The following is a 19,297-nucleotide window of genomic DNA, read 5'->3' on the forward strand; positions in this document are numbered from 1 at the left end:
GTTACTAAGTTGATCAAAATGTTCCATGACAACCAGGAAGCTATTTCTATTGCCAGCAATCCTGTGTTTCATGAGCAGACCAAAGCACATTGAGGTGGATTGTCATTTTGTTAGAGACGTTATGAAAAAAATTGATAGCCACTCCGTTTGTTGGTTCTAGTAACTAGTTGGGAGATATGTTTACCAAGGCATTGTTTCGTCCGGAATTCTTGGTGGCTGTTCCAAGCTGAGCATAGGGGATACTTACGCTCCATCTTGAGGGGGAGTGTTAAAAGTGTTTTAAGTAATAGGCAGGGGGTATTCTTGTCTCTATATTTATGTTTACGTCTTTTCTTGTAATTTGGTTATTCTTTCCTTACCTGTAATCTCCGAGACTTTTATTATAAATATATGCTATTGCTCATGGTTCGCCTATTGAGTGATACTGTGAGTTTCCATTCTAACAGGATTTCTCCTCTCCCGACTTCTCTTCCCCTTTCTTCTTTTCTTTCTTCCTCTTCTCCTCCTCAGTTTGCCTCGAGGGAATGTCAAAAGAATGATCGGCCTAGTATCATGCTTACAGACTTCAATATCCATAATATTCCCACATTTACAGATAAGTGAAAAGCATAAATAGATTTCCAACAAGGGATACCCACATACAAATTTAGAGACAGATCCCCTGATGTAGGTACTAAAGATACAAATAGTCATTTATAGAAGTTCAGGACATGGAAAGGGGAATGGAAATCCCACGCAACATGCTGATAACATGCTTTTACTTCCAGTAATTTAAAGTGTGACTTTGAGTCCCTACAATGGACAAATTCAAACAAAAGTCTAATATTTACTCAAGTTTCCTATGGCAAGGCATGTTACATATTTCCTTCAAAAAGACGACCAACAAAATCGCGAGGAGTTAAGAGAGTAATACTCTCTATGGTATGGGAATTCTGGGTTATACTCGTATCACTTGTGATTTTGTAGTTTTCTAGAGTGATCCTTTATGAAGCACTACTTTGATTCTCAAATATGCCTACTCTAGAAGTATCCCTGCAGTAAATGAGGTCAGCAGTGGTATTATTTCATGTCAAACTATGTACTCTAAGCATGTTTACTGTTCAGGTATCTAGACATTCCCAGACGCTTATATAAACCAATCTTACACCATACCTATCAAGTGAAAAGAACACGTATAGTCAACAGAACAGACCATAATATTCAAAAAAAGTGCTGGATATTTCTTAGGCTCTCACTGTCTCACTGATGTAGATCACAAGTCCATATGTACCCACAGGAACAAGCCCCAAAAGCAGCCCAGCAAGGTTGTGGATTCGACTGCTGTTGAAGCAGCCTCAGCCCATGCCCAGAGTGAAGCATGAATGAAGTTAAAAGACCAAAATACTGTTCATGCACTGTTCATGTGAGCAGTGTCACAGTTCATATTTTCCTTGTGTGGAGTTATTTCTTTGAAGATTTTGTAGACCCATCAAGTGGAGAAAGATTTTCTCCTAATGCTGCCATAGTTTTGTTTCTATTTTCAGTTTTAGAAAGAATATTAGATAGCTTCTAATTTCAGTTTGTTTCTATTTGTGTTTCCTTGCTTGTTTAGAAGGCTGGATCTATAAAGCCTTAGTAGTTTCTAATTTTCATTAGTTGCTATTTTCCTATCTTCTATTTTGGTTTTAGGAAGTTTCTATTTTCTTCCATCTATTTTGTAAGCTTGCCTAAGCTATTAATAGGCCCCCTAGTGTAAGGAATGATCAGATTTGGAGAAAAGAATTTTCAGGCCTTGTTGCCATCGGTTATGGGAGAAGTTCCATGTTTCAACGGCTGGAATAGGTGTGGGTGAGAAACCCAGGCTGAGAAGGCCATTCCCCTAACCCCCCCCCCCCTTTCTTTCTATCTTCTCTATATCTTCTTCTTCTTATCCTTTTCTATGTTCTTCTTTCATATGTAAACAGAAAACAAAATGAAGTTTCAGTTATTCAATTTGTTCATCTTTATTGTGTTGATTCTGGCTGCAATGGATCGCCCGCTGGTTTCCCTGGTTCGAGGTCGAATCTTGCATTACTCACACAACTCTAAATAGGAATATTTGCACAGGTAGATATCTTGTCAGCAGTTCCAGCAATGGAATTCAGTAGTGGTTAAACTTACCATAGGAACAGCATACGGAGCACAAGCCCCCAGAATTGAACGTACTGCTTCACAATCATAGAATATATCTTTAGGATAATGAAGCTTTTCATTCATACTGGATACCACCCACTGAATATCACAAATGCTGTTCATGAATGAAGACTTGAAGGGTTTGCTCTCCTTGGTGGTTTTAAACATGCAGTGACCCATCACTTTGTCACTAAAACAATCATCCCACATGTCATCAAGAACTTCCAAGAGACATTTACACTTTTCTAGGTTATTATGTGATGACAGCATAGATAGTAAGTGGACCAGTTCAGGAGATTCCCAATCCTCAATTACTGACACACAGGAAATAAGGTCCCCATCACTCAGCATATTCATTAAAAATGAATGAGATATATCAGTAGCTTTCTTCACAACCTGAACTGTTTGCACAAAATCAGTAACACCTAATTCTTGAAGGAAGTCTCTCCACTTTGTCAGTCCAGATGATAACGATATGGTACTAGGATGTTTCAAATACATGATGTCAACCTCACACCAATTAAAATCTGAAGCACCAAACAACTTATTCATATCAACAGGATTCCCAAACTCTCTGCTGAAGTGAATTGATACATCAGTAGTCCGTTTATAGCCATGATGATTTGTCAAAACAAAAACTCTATTTTTTAATTCTGAGACTATGTTCTCCCTTTCAACACGACAGCTAAGGCAACCAGACTGAAGGTGGAGCATTACAAATGATAGGTATTCTGTCATCAAATTATTGTCTCTATCCATGATACCATCATCACATATGGCCGGTATGATATGCACTTTGATAATTTCATGTGCAGTTAACCTCTGGACACCAATTGTTTGAAGCATCCTCACAATATTGTCTACTGATATCTCTTCCAAGCTATAGGTATTTACACCAGCTGCACTCAGGAGACCAAGCCTCACAGTACGGAGTGCCGCATATAATCTTCCGAAAGTATCGATACAATGCTCACCTTCAAATCCATTGCTAAAAGCATCAGATGGTAACCAAATTGTACCTTTAGCCACTGAGCCATAGGTACCGTCTGAAAGCGGAATAAATGCAATTTCCCTCAGTCTTCTCATAAGATCTGATTCTACGACAACATTGAGAGAAGTTTGCACTGAAGACTGGACCAACATAGTATAAAGAGCATTTATCCATGATGATAACCAATTCAAGCCCAATGAATCAATTCCATTATCTGTTTGACAAATGGATGATATAATGTCAATTAAGACTTTGGCTCCATAGTCCTCAATACCTAAAGCCTTCGCTAAAGGATTGGACAAAGTTATGTCCTTATCTAAGAAACCCAGCCCAAGATGCTGCTGAAGCAAGGTTTGAGGTAAGATAGTATGAGCTAGTTCATTCCAGCCCCTTAGAACTTTGCAAGGAGGAACCCAATCCTTGGCATTTCCCTCCAGAAGCAAACAATTTGACAGGCGTAACTTGGAAATAATCATCCGAGGAAGATGACAGAAAAAACCATGAACCTCACCATCAAGCGGAACAAAACTCATATAAGCTGCAACAGCTTTTCCTGGACTCTCACAAAAACAAGGAAGGGCACAAAAAGACATCTCAGCACTAACAAACAAATGAGGAAACTCTGACAGCAACCACTGGTTCCAGGCACTATCTCCATCAACCTCTTCTCTAGACGAAGGCAGAACAAAATCACCTTGAAGAATAAATTTGAGACCGTAAGTTCTCAAGGGAAGAAAAGCAAAAACTGGTTGTTGTTCCAGTTTTGGCTTGTAATCTCCATTGTCTGATTCCTGCAAAGTGAAGGCTATGGCAATTTCCGTAGTTTGCACATCAGAGCGAAAAACATTAGCCTGCAACTTCTGAGTTGCTACAAACCAACACATGTTCTCTTTCCCATGAGAAACTTTGACTATGCCATTCCCTATAGTTTCTCTTCTCATGACTATGAGTGTATCATCAAGCATGTTCTTAAACTTTATACACTGAAGCCTGTGAAGAAATAACAGTAAGGACGGATGAAGATCTGAAAACATTGATATGATACTTCCCATACCCATTCCCTCTATCAGCGTTGACCTGAAAGGAAGAACAATGCAAGTGTTCCAGCTGGTAGTATTGGTTTCACAGCACAACAACCTACTAAACACATCAACATGACAAGGAGGAACAACCGTGGGCAAAACAAAACCAATCTGACCCTCACTAACATCAAACTTCACATGAAACCCATTTGAATGAATCTCAGGAGCATCAGTGACCTGCACAAAGGGAACCAATTACATCAGTTACCAACATAATATCAACATAGCCAACAAAGCAATGAAAGATGACACATAGGTGAGGAACAATCTTGCCTATATTTCATTCTTTTTCAATCTGTTCTCATTTTTTTTTGTGGGTGGGGGTGTTTCAGTTTCATCTTTCCCCTAAAATATACCAATAACTACAACAGCTCCCTATTAATATGCTCATGCTGTCTCTACCCAAACAACCAAATCTCCATCACCAATAAAATTACATGACAGTTTATGCCTACTTAATATTAACAGAGTATATTCAAAAAAAAAAATTATGCCCAACATCCCATATAATTAAATACTTCTGATAAAAAAAATTATCATCACCATTTTTAAGCAAAGTGAATTTGTAATTGCATGATATGTTGAACAAAGGTAAATAAAAAACAAGACTGTTGTATCTACGATGTCTTTTTTCATAAATTTTATTCAACATGTTGAACAAAGGTGAGGCAAAAAACAAGACTGTTGCATCTACAATGTCTTCTTCACAAATATTTACATGAATAAATAACAAAAAATATTAACCTACAGGATTTTTAATGATTGAAGACATGATCTAAATGGAAATACAAGGAAAACAGAAAAAAAAAATCAAGGGGTAAAGGGGGGGGTCACTTCATTCTAGATGCAGAACTAGAAATGAAGGAAGAGACCCCTTCACTATGCACTTATGCCCTATTTAGCAATTTTTGCAGGCTCAACATACCATAGTTGTCACGGCATCTAGGCGACATAAGGCATTAAAGGGGGCCTAGACGCAAGGCGAAACCAAGAAGGCGCATGGACGCCTTGACAACTGTGCAACAAACCAAGTACTTGTGATGCAGAGCTCAATAAGAGTGATCGATTCGAGTCTTAGTGTCCACTATGGTTGCTGTTTTGTTTTTCTATTATTTTTGTGCCCAAGCAGATCTTACATATTTTGGTCTGAAGTGTAATTTAGTACTGTAATAATGGTATTTTGGTTCCAAAAGTTGTGGAGATATGCTGATTTTAGTTTGTCAGGGGCGTTAAAGTAAGTTTTGTCATTTGGACATGTTCAGTTTGTTCAGGGTATTTAAGGTAGTACCGTAATATTTCAGTCTGTCTGAGGAAGTAAATTAAGTCATGGTTGTCTTCATCAATTGTTTGATTCTCTAAGTTCATAGTTACCCAATAGTTGTTCAGTTATTATTCTAGCTAAGTAATCAGATGATTGTTGCATTTCCACAAGTTCCTTTGCACATTTCAAGTTCTTCATAACCCAGACCCAACCCGAGTTCACTTATGCCAGCCCAAGCTCGGTCTGGCCCAATCTCAAGCAGGAAGATCCTAACCCTGGACCAACTCATCCGGGCTCAGCCAAGCCCCAACCATCCTGAATTTTTCTCAGTTTAATATGGATAAAATGTTTCGAAGGAAGAGCTAAAGCCATTGAACAGGGTTCGAAGCTAGGTACAGTCGACATGGACAGTGGTCTGCATGAGTTACCATACAACACTCAAGCTCCTGATACAAATCCATAATAATATATAATATACAATATATTTGCGTGGAAATTGGGTTGGATCCTGATGAATCAACCCTAACCCAGCTCGAGCCAACCTCTGGCTGGGATTTCTCAACCCTAGCTCAGCTCATGACTGAAAATCCCAGCCCAAGCCTAACAAAGGACATAACCAGTGCACGAGGCTCCCCCACTGCCGGTTTCTGGGGGGGGTCATAATGTACACAGCCATACCCCTGCTTTGCGGAGAGGCTGTTTCCCAACTCGAACCCACGACCATCCTCTAGGCACAGAAGAAAAACTTGTCTCGAGTACAGGTTTCGACCAAACAAAATAGCGAGTTGGGGTAAATTTTTTTTTTTCCAACTCGATGGCTGGTTTCAATGGGTTTTAGACCTATTTTGGGGCTGAAACTTGGTACTCGGCCCATATTAGGCCATTTAAACACAATGGCACTATCAGATTTGGCAAAAACAAAATCCAAATAGGAGAGTTTCACTTCAGACCCTAGGTTGGTAGGCGACGACTTACTAAAATACCCTACTCTACACATAATTTAGTAATAGAAAGCAATCAATTAATGTAAAGCAACTTAAATAAGCATTAGAAATGTTAAAGTGTACAATACATCAATCTGTTTAACATAGCACATCTATGATCGATCATCCCATAAAATGTGATGCATTCACTCATTCAGAATGGTTCAGTCCACATACTCTTCCCATGTAATAAAGTTGTTGTAGTGTTACACATAGTTTGCCACAGTACTCGGATAAGTGTTGTCATCAACATAGATTACCTTTAAAAAATTCTTCAAATTTGAGATGAAGAATCACAAATATGATGCAAATCCTTCAATTTGTAACTGAATGTAGTCTCCGGCAGATTGCACGTTGAAATCCAAGTGCAAAATGAGGCAGAAGCAGCTCACAGGGGGAAAAAAGGGTCGCAATCTGGAACTCGACAGAGAACTCGCGAGATCTATCGAGTTCTGGAAGTCTTTAAAGGATAAAAGGGTTGAAATCTGGGTCGGGTCGAGTCAAGATTTCGCCCGAGATGGTGTATTTTTTGAACTCGCCTAGCATCTCGTCTCGACCACTTCAAAAAGTGAGAAACTGGTCGAGATCTTGCGAGTTCTTCTTCCATGCCTCTAGGCTCTATCCCAGCTCAAGCCTAGGAAAGAAAAAGATAGGCAGGCTGAGCTCAGGCTCGGGTTTTTTCGGGTCCAAGTTGCACCCGTAGACCTAGCATTGTATTTAAGGAAACATGTAGAGGTGTCCATATTTGTACTTTAGGGTTGTAAGAATGTATTTAGTGTATTGAGTGTACACTGTACTAATGCAGTCCTATGAGGCTCTATAAACCCCTTCACCCATGTTGTTTTGAGATACAGCTATGTCAAATTACTCAAATCTGAATTGCATCTCATCTATGTTTTATAATGGATTTATTGTACAGAAGGTGGATTCTATGAGAACCAAGGACGTACTCTACATTATTTTTATTTTATTTTGTTTTTTCTTTCTCTTTGTTACAACCACATATCCCAAAAGCTCACACTGTTAGATAAGGGTCACAACAATGTATATCAATACATAACACCCCCCCCCCTCAGCACGTGCAGGCCCACACACACATGGCCCTGCACGTGGCACCAAGGGAGCACAACAACACATAACACAAACCCCTTGCACTTACCAAGGATCGAACACCCGACTCCTTGGCTCTGATACCATGTTGCAACTGCTTATCCCAAAATCTCTACCTGTTAAGTAAGGAACACAACAATGTATATCGACACATAACAATACTCTCCTTTTATTTTTTTTACATAACCTGCTACTATCTAACAACAAATCAATCTAAACATCTAAGACTCAAGATTTTATTGTCCCCTAATCATCTCCGAAGCCTACAGTCTTAATAACCCCAAATCACACTTATCAAGATGTCGCCTAGGCACCGCCTTGGCATCCAGGCACCTTGGTTGCCTTAGACGCCTTTGCCCTTGCCGCCATAGCGTTGTCGGCTTGCTTTTTGGCCCTCTAAAACGCCATGGTCGCCTTCCTGCCTTGATAACTATGCCCCAAATATCTAAAGTTGTTTCCTATTTCATTAAAAAATTTTAACTCTAAAGTCTAGAACTTTTCAAGATTTTAGTCAATGGTAGACCTCATATTTTTACCCACATAAATGGATCCTGAGATGCTTTGAGGTAATAAATAGATTAAAAGTTTTTTTTTTTTTTTGGAGGGGGGGCTGAATAAAAATTCATTACCAAAAGGAGGAGACAAATAAGGGAAACCCCCACACCTCCCCCCCCCCCCACCCAAAAAAAAATAATAGAGGGGAGTAGAAACAAGACAATACAAGCAAAACAACAGAACACAATCTCAGAACTTAAGAAGGGGGGACCAAGGGATGGAGCAGGGATGGGGAAGACCCTAGGAGGCAACAATATGCCTGCTGTTCCTGGGGAGCTATCACAACTAGAAGAGATCCTCGATACTTTTCTTTCGACATCAAAGACTATGGAGTCCCAAATCTAAAGGAAGGTTCTGGAATTAGAGGACCCTTTCCTACAGTTACGTTCCATCCAAATATGAGAGACGGCCGCTCCAAAAGCAAGCTTTCTCACCATATCACAGATAGACTTGGTGGAAAAATTCATTCCACCCAAATCCATTCCCTCTGAAAGGGAAGAATTTCTTCTTCTCCTTGGCCATCGCTTGGCTAGAATCCTGTACCAAATTGAAGAGGGGAAGGGACAAGCGAAGAAGAGATGATCAACGTCTTCAGTGGCATTCCAACAAAGACAACAGACAGGGGAAACTGGAATCTACTGGTGAATGAGAAAAGACTGCATTGGGAGGCAGTTAGAGAGGGCCCGCCAAACAGAGAACTTGTGGCGAGGGATGTGGCCCTTGAACCAAACCAACCTACGCCAAGGAGAGATAGGGGCACGAGATGTGATGAGGTCCCAAGCTGACTTAGAACTGAATAAGCCTGAAGAGGAAGGATACCAGGTAACAATATCGCTTGAACCTAGCGGTCTTTTTGGGATGGAAGGCAAGGAACTCCAAATATCGGTGAATTGGGGAGAATGGAGAGAGGCCCAAACATCATGGCAAATAATGTATGCAACCATAGACTACTTGTGAAGCCCCAAGCTGTAGATGACTATGGCACCAACTAAGGGAAGGACCACGCCCAAGGGATGCCAATGGTCAAGCCAAAAACAGGTGTAGGCACAATCCTCAATCTTAGCGATAATAACCCCAAGAGAGAGAGAGAGAGACCGACGATTGAGGATCTTCCTCCAAACCCAATAAGCTTTAGAACATAGAGCAATAGTCCAAATAAAGTCATCACGGAGCAAGCCAACGTATATCCAGTCAACCCAAATACTTTTCTTTTTAGCCACAAGCTTCCAGATCAATTTGAGGACGCCAACAGAATTGATCTCTTTAATTCTTTTCAAACCAAGACCCCCTGATAGGGCGAAGAAATCTAGAAGCTTCAAATCCTTTCAAGAGGAAGGCACACATAAGGGATTCAAGATCATTGATGGTGGACTGAGGTAGCCCAAAGATACTAGACCAACAGACGTAAGAGGATTGAAGGACAAATTTGAATAATTCTAGGCGACCGGCATAAGAGAGAAGCTTGCCCTTCTAGAGTTGGAGCCTCTTGCACATGAGATCTAAAATAGGAGTGCAATGGTGAGCAATCAACTTAGTAGGTATCAGAGGTAAACCCAAATATTTGACAGGAAGACGACCCAAAGTGAAGCCAGTCTTCTCTTGCTAAATAGACTTATCAACATCAGAGATCCTTGCCAAAAATAGAAAGGATTTTGAGAGATTGACCCGAAGGCCCGACATCCCTTCAAAATTGCTCAAGCACGACATAATAAATTTCAATCAAGAGAAGATTTACCTTGGAAAAGATCATGAGATCATCGGCAAAGGCCAGGTGGGAGATCTTGAGGTTCTTGCACTTGGGTATGGGGGAGATGAGCTGCTGGTCCGTTCTAGACTGGATGCTTCTGTATAGGACTTCAAGGGCCGGGGTGAAAATAAAAGGAGATACGGGGGAAGCCTTGACGAATACTAACCGAGAAAGGGCTACCAGTAACAAGAACCGAGAACTAGATTGCTGTCTCAGAGATTTTGACTCGAGTCAACTGTTCATCGTTCAACCTCCTTGATCCTCTCAAAATGGTGTCTTTTTAAGTAAAAGATTAGGCTACAGGGCTTAGTCCCAACGGTCAGGTGCTACATCCTCTCCAAGCCTTTCTTCGAAATTCTGTGTAGGACAAGCTGGTCTGCAGGGAATTCTGTTGGCCTTGTACAATCTTTTTTCTTTAATAAATAAGTGGGGGCAATGGATTTCCACAAACGTCTATCAGTTTCATACTTTCTCAGTCCATATGAATGTTTTAGGGCCTTTGCCTAGCTGTTTACCAGAAATCCACAACCACAAGGTTTTTACAAGTGTTATGACAAAAAAAAATTGAATCGCCCTGCCCATGTTTGTCTGATTGGAATTTAGGAAATGAATCGCTTGAAAACACCTCTTCAGTCTCCACAGTCTTGCAAAGGAGACCCTGTCATTCCCTAGCACCTTTCACTCGAGCTGGGCCTTTCTTCAGGACATAATTGGATTGACATATAGATGGCATTCTACTTCTTCAGATATCCCCTTATTTCAGTTCTGGCTTCTGAGGTCCTCCTGGGAAGGAAGAACGCCCATCAATCATGCAAAAAATTCTATCCATGAAGGAATTGAGAGAATGATCATTGAAGTTTCTGAGATAAGGAAGTTGAGATGGATGAGTGGACAAATTAGAAAAGACAATATAAGAAGTGAGACATATTCGAGATGATTTAGGAGCAGCTCCAACATAAGATAAGTTGAGAGATGCTTGATGTGGTACGGGCATTTGCAATGGAGGCCTTTGTAAACATTGACAATGAAGAGCGATATGACGAAGATTAGAGAAGTTAAAACCCCAAGGGATAAGCCAAAAATTGCTTGGGAATAGGACGTGATAAAACATATGAATGGCCTACAAACATGGCTTCAAACAGAATTGGATGGTGAAACAGGATCTGGGTGGCCAACCCCATTTAGTAGGAAGCACACCTAGTTGAGTTCAGATGAGTTCAGTTTAATGTAATGGTTGACCAGCGGGGTTTGCCACTGGGGATCCCAATCTGGCTTGGCTGGTCCAGCTAATCCAACTCTAATACTTGAGATATTTCTCTCAATACATTTCTTATGCAGTGAGTCTCTGTCTATTCCAGTACTCCCTCGGCCCAATTTTTGTCATTTTGCTACTGGAATCAGTGTTTAAAGTATCGGTCCGTCTCGTATCGTCTCGGCCGATACGTCTTGGTATCGATCGTGGTCGATACGATACATAACAAGACGTCTCTATTTTAAAAAAAATAGAATGTCTTGACTGTATCGATATGTATTGACCGATACATATCAATACGATACCCTATGGTTGATACGTATCGATACAGCCAAGATGTCCATTTTAACTTTTTTTTATTTTTTAACGTATCAGTACGTACCGATACATATCAATACGTCTCGATACGTCTTGACACACTTAAGCAGCACATGGGTTTTGTTCAGTTTTTCCAGCAGAACACGATACAGAGAGCCTCCAGGCGGAAAAAAAAGCCCTGTCCAGCCAAGGGAAAAACCCCAAAATCAAGGTTCAAACCCATTTTTTCGACCTGATTCTTTGAGGGCTTCAAATCCTTGGTAAAAACGATTCTAAAGGAGGTGGAATCACAGCTTTTTCTGCATCCAACAACCCAGATTCAAAATCAAAAGGTGTTCTTGAAGGTTTTGGTAAGTTATTTGAAAAAAACTTGATTTTTTTGTTCAAATCTTTGATTTTAGGTCTTTTTTTTGCTATGATTTAAAGAGAATAGGTTAAACTAAGTTAGCCATGCATTCTTTGTATACATTTGCAAAGATTTGAATTTTTCATCCAAAACCGAAAATTGTTTTTCATCCTAGTCGCTCCTATTCTTGAAGACCCTTACAGACATGACTTTGATCCATCCTGACATTCTTCATGGCAATAGAGTGACTCTACATATAAGAAATCTCATCTTTTAATCTTCTATAACAATTTCAAAGTGCCGCATTTGTCTGGTTATTGATTATTCACAATTCGCAGTGTTTATGCATGATATATGACATAAACTGATTATTTATACTGTTTTTTGTGTCCAAAAGTGTATTCCCATGTGTATTTTGATCATTATCATGCGTTTCTGCACTGATCAATATGTATCTCTGATACGATATGATACGATACGTCTCTTAAAATCGCTCGACCAATACGATACCCGATACCGATACTTTAAACCTTGACTGGAATCCTCAAAGTTGGATCTCTTCCTCTGTTGCACACTTGTTCTTTAATAAATTTCCATGTTGCCTTACTGCCCCCACCTTCCCTCCCCCAACCCCCCCCCCCCCAAAAAAACCTCAAAAAAAGGGGGAAGAATCAATGATATAGGGATTTCAAACACATACATGAAAGTAGAATTAAATGTGAAAATAATCCCCACTTCAAAGAGATAGATCTAGTACACCACTATTGGCTTACACAAAAAATCTCCTTCCCATATACCTCAGTTTTCTTATAATCAAAAATCCCATTCCATCCCCATATCAAAGAGATTCTGTACTCATACCACCTCTGGCTAATAAGTGCCTATCACTGTCAACAATTCTTATTATATATAAAAAAAAATTCTTTCCCATATACTTCAATTTTCCAATAACCAAAGGCCCATTCAGCAATTTGGTCAGGCATCTTAGCCAGCATCCAAGTCCTATGCAACTCTTAAAAATTAAGATCAACTTCCAACAAGTTCATCGACAACCCAAGAAAAAACAAGGACCTTTTATGGGTCACAACGAAGAACCATTAAGAAGAATATCCTAACTAATGAAGCAATGAGATTGATTATTAGAACAACAAACAACTAGCAAAAAGAAATAAGAAAGCCATTCATATTTTTTGACACATCAAGTTCAAAGCTAGAAGCTTTATTTACATTACCCGAAATACTGATTTGAATCCAATCCCTTTCTGCCCTATATATCCAGCATTTGATCCTTTTTTTGTCGAATTCCCAACATCACATAGTGCTTTGATGTTTTCAGCAGAAAATCCTTGCTCATTATTTAGAACAACAATGCCAGTAGCCTGAAGAATAAAAACTAGTGTTGGTTCCACATATTTGGGGTACATATTATCATCAGCATTCTGAACCTGCAGTGATGTGATGAAAAGTAAGATGTCTGGAGAAAACAAAATCAAATAACTTTATCAAAATATTCAAAAATTCCCATAAGAAACAAATAAGAAAAGTAACTATAGACTTCAAAAAACAACTACAGAAGCTCAAAAGAAAACCCATTTGCATATACTAGACACCATAGTAAATTCTAGATTATATCATGTATAGGCAAAAAATATTAAAAAAATAAGCAGCAGAAGGCAGGGCAAAAAAATGTAGATCATAATACAGGTGGCCATGGGCCGAATTTTAACACAGCTGACTTGTAAGTTATTTTTAATGAACATCCACAATGGAATTGATGAAAGGCAGGGTAAAGCTCGAGATAGTCCAACCTCTTGTTGATCAATTCAAAAAAAAAAAAGCTTGCTGCTTGGAAGGGGCATATCTTCTGTCCATGGCAGGGCGTATTGAATTAGTTCATTTAGTGATGGGAAGTATTCCAGTGCATAATTTGTCAGTTTATCTTTGGCCGGCGGGAACGATCGAGATTATGGAGAGATGGATTCGTAATTTCATCTGGTCAGGAGAGGCCGACCGTTCCAAGGCAATTACGGTGCGATGGGATAGTCTGTGTAAACCCAAAAAAGAGGGGAGTCCTGGAATCCGTCGTCTGCGGGACTTTAATTTGGCTCTGATCGCAAAGTTTGCTTGGGCTATTAAGATGGAAAACTCTGTTTTGCAGCTTTTTTGCGAGGGAGATTTGTGAAAGCAGATGGTTCGCTAAAAAAATCTTTTGTGACGTCCATGTTACTCCCAGGTCTCCGAAAGGTTTAGAGTTTGTCCAGTCTGCTGAGCGTTGGGTGGTTGGCAATGGCAGCTCCATCAGATTCTGGTTCGACAAATGGATTGGAAATCAAAGTATTGAGGATTTGCTCCACCCCGCCCAGATTCCTCACTCCCTATCTGCTTCTGTTTTGGATTTTATGGAGGGAATTTGGGTTTTTCCGGCAGTCAGAGATCCTGCTCTCCAGAATATTTTCAATAGGTCAAGGTATGGAAATTTCAATTTTTGATAGGACGGACAGGCGTTTTTGGGCTCATACAAAATCTGTTTTTTTTCTCTGTTAAGTCTGCCTGGGAAGTTCTGAGAGTGAAGGCGACCACTCCTGAATGGGGTTAGGCCATCTGGAATCGGGAACTTCAACCTCGCTCCTCAGTGATTGGTTGGCGGCTTGCGTATGGTGCGCTTCCAAGTTCCAACTGATGACAAGGTGTGTCGCAAGGCTGTGCCTATGGTGTCTAGATGTGATCTCTGCTTTGCTGCTAGCGATTCGGGTCATCATTTGTTTCTGGACTGCTTATTTTCGTGCCATGTTTGGAGGGAAGTTCTCTATTTCTTTAGTGAGAGTTGGTGTGGTTTCCCTTCTATAGAACTGTTTTTTTTTTTGGTGGCGTAGAAAGACCAAGGTGGTCATGGGGTGTCCTGCTTATTATTATTTGCCAGCAAATTTGGATGGAGCGCAACAGGCGACGCTATGATAACTTGAGAAGAACTCCAACGCAAGTGGTAAAATTATGCTTTAGAGAGGTCATGAACTGTACCCGTATATATGGGGTACAAATCAAATCGGTCCAGGAGCTGATTGTGGCTAGGAAATTGCAAGTTGTTATATCCAGATCGCCAAAAAATTAAAAAAAAAAAAAAAAAGTTGAGGTGAGGTGGAGGCAGCCCCCTGCAGGTTGGTGGAAATTAAACATCGATGAGTAATCTTTGGGCAATCCTGGATCATTAGGAGCAGGCGGGATTTTCCGTGACCATTTTGGATCAGCTATCAGATGTTTTGCAGCTTATCAGACAGTGGGATCTAATTTCATGGCGGAGATGGGAGCTTTCTTCCCTGGAATTAAACAAGCTCGGGATTTAAATATTGAAAAGCTTTGGATTGAGAGCGACTCGGCAGCAGTGGTCTCATCCATTCTATCTTGCACGATCCCATGGTGCTTCATGCAGACCTGGTGATCGGTCTCTATCTTTCTTGACTCTATACAGTGGCGCATCTCCCATTGTTTCCGAGAAGCAAATTTGGCTGCAAATGCTCTTGCAAATCATGCGGCAAAAGTGAAAATCACAACCACTTGGAATGTCACCCCGAACTTCATTGCTCACGCGGTCTCTTGGGATTTGGGAAGCGCTTGGGCGACCATACTACAGATTCACATAATTTACTTCTTTGTTTTTTGGGATTTTTCCTAATTCTTTGTAAAGATTACCAGGGTCTGCCTCTTTATTGATGGCAATGCCGAAGGTAAATTGGCAGATTTCTGAGTTTTTCTTTTGGTAGTTTTTCAGTCATTCCTGTAACTCTAATTTTTTCATTTTCTAATACACACTTTGCTGACCTTTAGCAAAAAAAAATCCACAATGGAGGATTTCCAAGTATGAAAAAATACTATTTCACTAGTGTTGGGGTTCCAAGTCCAATTATCCACATGACCTTGTTGCAGGCTTATTTGTACTTTTCTACGCTTCACACATTGTATGCAGGTGCACCAGTAAACTATGTAAATCCTTAATTTTTGTGTATCTGTTCTTCTCATATCTATTTCCTCTTTTTTGGAACTAACTAACTTTCATGTGGACATGTAATGTGCTCTCTGATTATCTCTACTTACGAAAGTAGGCACACTACTAAACCACGAGTCCTTTTGGGTGGAGGTAATAGTTAAAGGTGGAGGACCAGAGACGGCCATTTTCCAATTTTAACCCTAAAAGATTTGATCAACTGCAATAAGGTTCAGCATAAAAGCATACGATCACAGTCACCACACATGAGTTAAAAAAAATATATAAGTAAATAAAGAAAAGCCAAAATGGCACCCGCCTAGGTCAAAACCTAACCAAAGTGAAGCCTTGGCGATCAAGGCAAGACCTATGCAAAGCATCAATGAATAAGGCGAGGACCAAGTTTTCAAAACTAGCCAAGCACAGGCATACAACAATCCTATGGTATTAATCTAATCATGATCACATACCAGGGATCAATACTTCAAAATGCTATGGCAAAGCAGAATTAAACAATTGATGATATCTACAAAATATTCAACTCTCCCGAATACTTTACTTCTTTGATGATATGGAAAATAAACACCCAGCATCAAAACTTTTGCTTTGGTAATCGATATACCATGAACATGAAGACAAATTTTACTAGCATTCTTTTTTTGTGGAGGGAAAAAAACAAAGATGAGAAACTTGCCAGCTCAAGAATAAAATGTGAATCCTGCGAATATAACTCTTGTGAGAGACAATGGAGTGCTCTCCCTAGGCGAGCATGCTGCTTCTTTAGTATACTAATCTCAGAATGAGTAAGACATGGATCTAGCCCAAATTCCTCACACCTAATAGATTCAATAATAAGGTTGGCATCCTGGTCCTCGCAATGTTTTGATTGAAGTCGGGTGCAATCATCACTAGACTGCTCCAAGAACACCTTATGATCCATCGTATCATGAATTTGACTATCTGTCTCAGAAGTAACCATAATGTTCCTGCCATAAGGGGGCAGATTCCCTGAAACATCTGGTGTACACTTTAAATCTGTGCCAACTGCACCACCTACTGCTTTCAAGCTTGACGTACCAGAGGACATGACTAAATCAGTAGCAGCTGTAGAACAAAATGCATGGTAATCTTCAATCCATTGCACAATACCAAGAGATAACCCCAAATCATGAAGCATAAGACGCTGATCAGTATTGTTGCATTCGCGTAAAATGGCTATAGCAGCATCTTTAGTAACAGATTGAAGCGCGGAAAGCAATACGTCAGCAGCAAAACAGCGAAACTCTGAAGGTAGATAACCAAGACAATCAACGATAAACCTTGAAGCAACTGGAACTGCTTTGTTTACTCTTGACATGTCATCGAATAGTTCACTACCTGCCATAACATGTAGATTAGCACCTGGAGGCTCCACGACGAGTGGGTTACTGGTTGATTTTTCAGCAAGAATATGATGTCCTTCTAGAGCCTTTCCATGCATGAAAAAATCACCGCCATGTTTAACTTCTGGGGAATCTACATTATTTTTTACCATGACTTCCATTGCACGGCTTGCATAGCATTTTAACAGAGAACTGGGAATATGTCTCTCCCCACCATAGAAAGCAAATAGAGATACTAATTTCACTGCGGTTTGAAAAGAGGAACCTTTAAGTAAGGACTCCAAAAACCCATCCACAGTAGCTGAAGGATCAATACGTAGAACTTTCCCATCTCTAGTCACTAAACACAACAAATCTTTGTTATCACCTACAGTAAACAACCATTCCACGAGCGATCCAAGCATAGGAGCAAATACAAGGTCCCAATGTGACCATGACTGTACATCAGAAAGAAATGGTGCTTTAAGTAAGCATCTGACTGCATCCTTGGCTGTAACAGGTCCAAGAATGCCCACTCTCCAGCCCAAATCATCCATCATTCCAGCAGTTTCCTGCAACTGTTTCTCACTGTGAACCAATGGGTTTCCTATACAGCATGTCCCTGAGAGCGTTACAGAAAATACAACACAACTGGAAGCGGCACTGCTTTTCTGTTTTGTCATGCCTTCTAAAAGATCTTCTGTGGGTTCACCCCCTGTTATTTCAAAACTGATTAATGGAAATTGCCTCTTAAGAAGCACCGAAATCTGCTGCTTGGATATACTGTCATTTTCCCAAAAACAACTAGCAGCTTGTGACAGTAATACAGCCAACTGACGCTGAAGCATTGATACCTTCAAAGAGGATTCTTTGCTCAAGCCACCAGCAAAACTTTCATGTAATTCATTAGGTAACAGAGCAACATGTTTTTCTAAGAACATCAGAAACTCCCCATGACCAAGGGAACCAAATTCCTTAACAGAAAACTGCTCTGTTAACCATTTCTCACAACTAAGAAGTTTTCTCAACCATATTATTTGCATTTCAAGACCAGTTTTTCCCTCCCTTTGAATAGCTCCATTCAACTCATAATATGAAGCAATTTTCCTCACAATATCCTCAACATTGACACCTGCAGAATATATTAGTAAGTTGGAAATTGAAACATTATAGAGAATTTCTAATAAAGTATATCACTAGGTCTTATTATTACATACGTTGTAAATCAAAACACCACAAAGTAAGTCTAGCATAACATATAAATAGGTTTCAGTCAATTTCAAGAAACAGAATGTCTGAACAATATCACCCGGTCTGGATCATTTTAGAAAGAATTGAAATTTTACTGGCAAACTCTGTTCAGTTCTAATTCACATTATCCAACAGAAAAGATAAATCTATACATCATCAAGATTATGCTTCCTTGTTTTTCTCCTAACAGCATATCCCTTATCAAATGAAAACCTTTGGGTAGCTCGCCCTCCTATCTCTGAATGTTTCAGAAAAAGCTTGGAATTGATGTGGATCGCATTTTATGGTCCACAGTTTCCAAGGTACGAGTGAGTTTAGATGGCCTTGACATATTACATGCGACAGCTTAGGAGAATGCTCAAAGGATACCGCATACACACCACACCACGAAGCTACTTGTTCAGAAGGTTTCAATTGAAAACACCCTCCATTGCTTAGTGTCAGAAGATGAGAGAATAATATAGAGTTGAAAATAAGAGAATGGCTTGAGTGAGTCATTTGTTCACTCAGCTCCTTCATATATATCATTCAATAATAAGGCAAAATTACAATACTGTCCCTGTACAGCCGACTATGCTAATAACTGAGAATTAAAAAAATACAAATACCAAAAATACCCTTATCGGGTAACGCCGAGATCTCACCGAGTTTCTCGGTTTTGTGAGATCCCGAGATGAGATGCCATACGCATTCAAAAATTACACTTTCTCGGCAAGATCTCAGTATTGTCTCGGTACACATTTTTTCCAGTTTTTTTTTTAGTTTTAAAAGTTCAATATCTCGCCGAGATCTTGGTTTCGGGTTAGAACATGGTTTTTACCCATTTTAATTGCCCATTTGACCCATGTGCCCATTTTTATTAAAAGAGGGCAATGGACAGAACTCGGAAATGTCAATAGTTCTGTCCATA

General features: G+C 39.9%; 1 protein-coding gene across 2 annotated transcripts in view; it reads right to left on the reverse strand.

The window, feature by feature from the left end:
* The window catches only part of LOC122667521 (protein NO VEIN), an 81,135-nt gene that overhangs the window by 25,749 nt on the left and 36,089 nt on the right, over positions 1–19,297 (reverse strand). For both annotated transcript variants that reach the window (XM_043863812.1, XM_043863814.1), the window contains 3 exons: positions 16,470–18,268; positions 13,029–13,241; positions 2,140–4,401 (listed from right to left, as the gene is read on the reverse strand). In XM_043863812.1, the coding sequence (XP_043719747.1) occupies positions 2,140–4,401; positions 13,029–13,241; positions 16,470–18,268 (4,274 nt within the window). The remainder of the gene's footprint in view (positions 1–2,139; positions 4,402–13,028; positions 13,242–16,469; positions 18,269–19,297) is intronic.

This window comes from Telopea speciosissima, chromosome 7 (assembly GCF_018873765.1).
Source record: "Telopea speciosissima isolate NSW1024214 ecotype Mountain lineage chromosome 7, Tspe_v1, whole genome shotgun sequence".
NCBI classification, from domain to species: domain Eukaryota; kingdom Viridiplantae; phylum Streptophyta; class Magnoliopsida; order Proteales; family Proteaceae; genus Telopea; species Telopea speciosissima.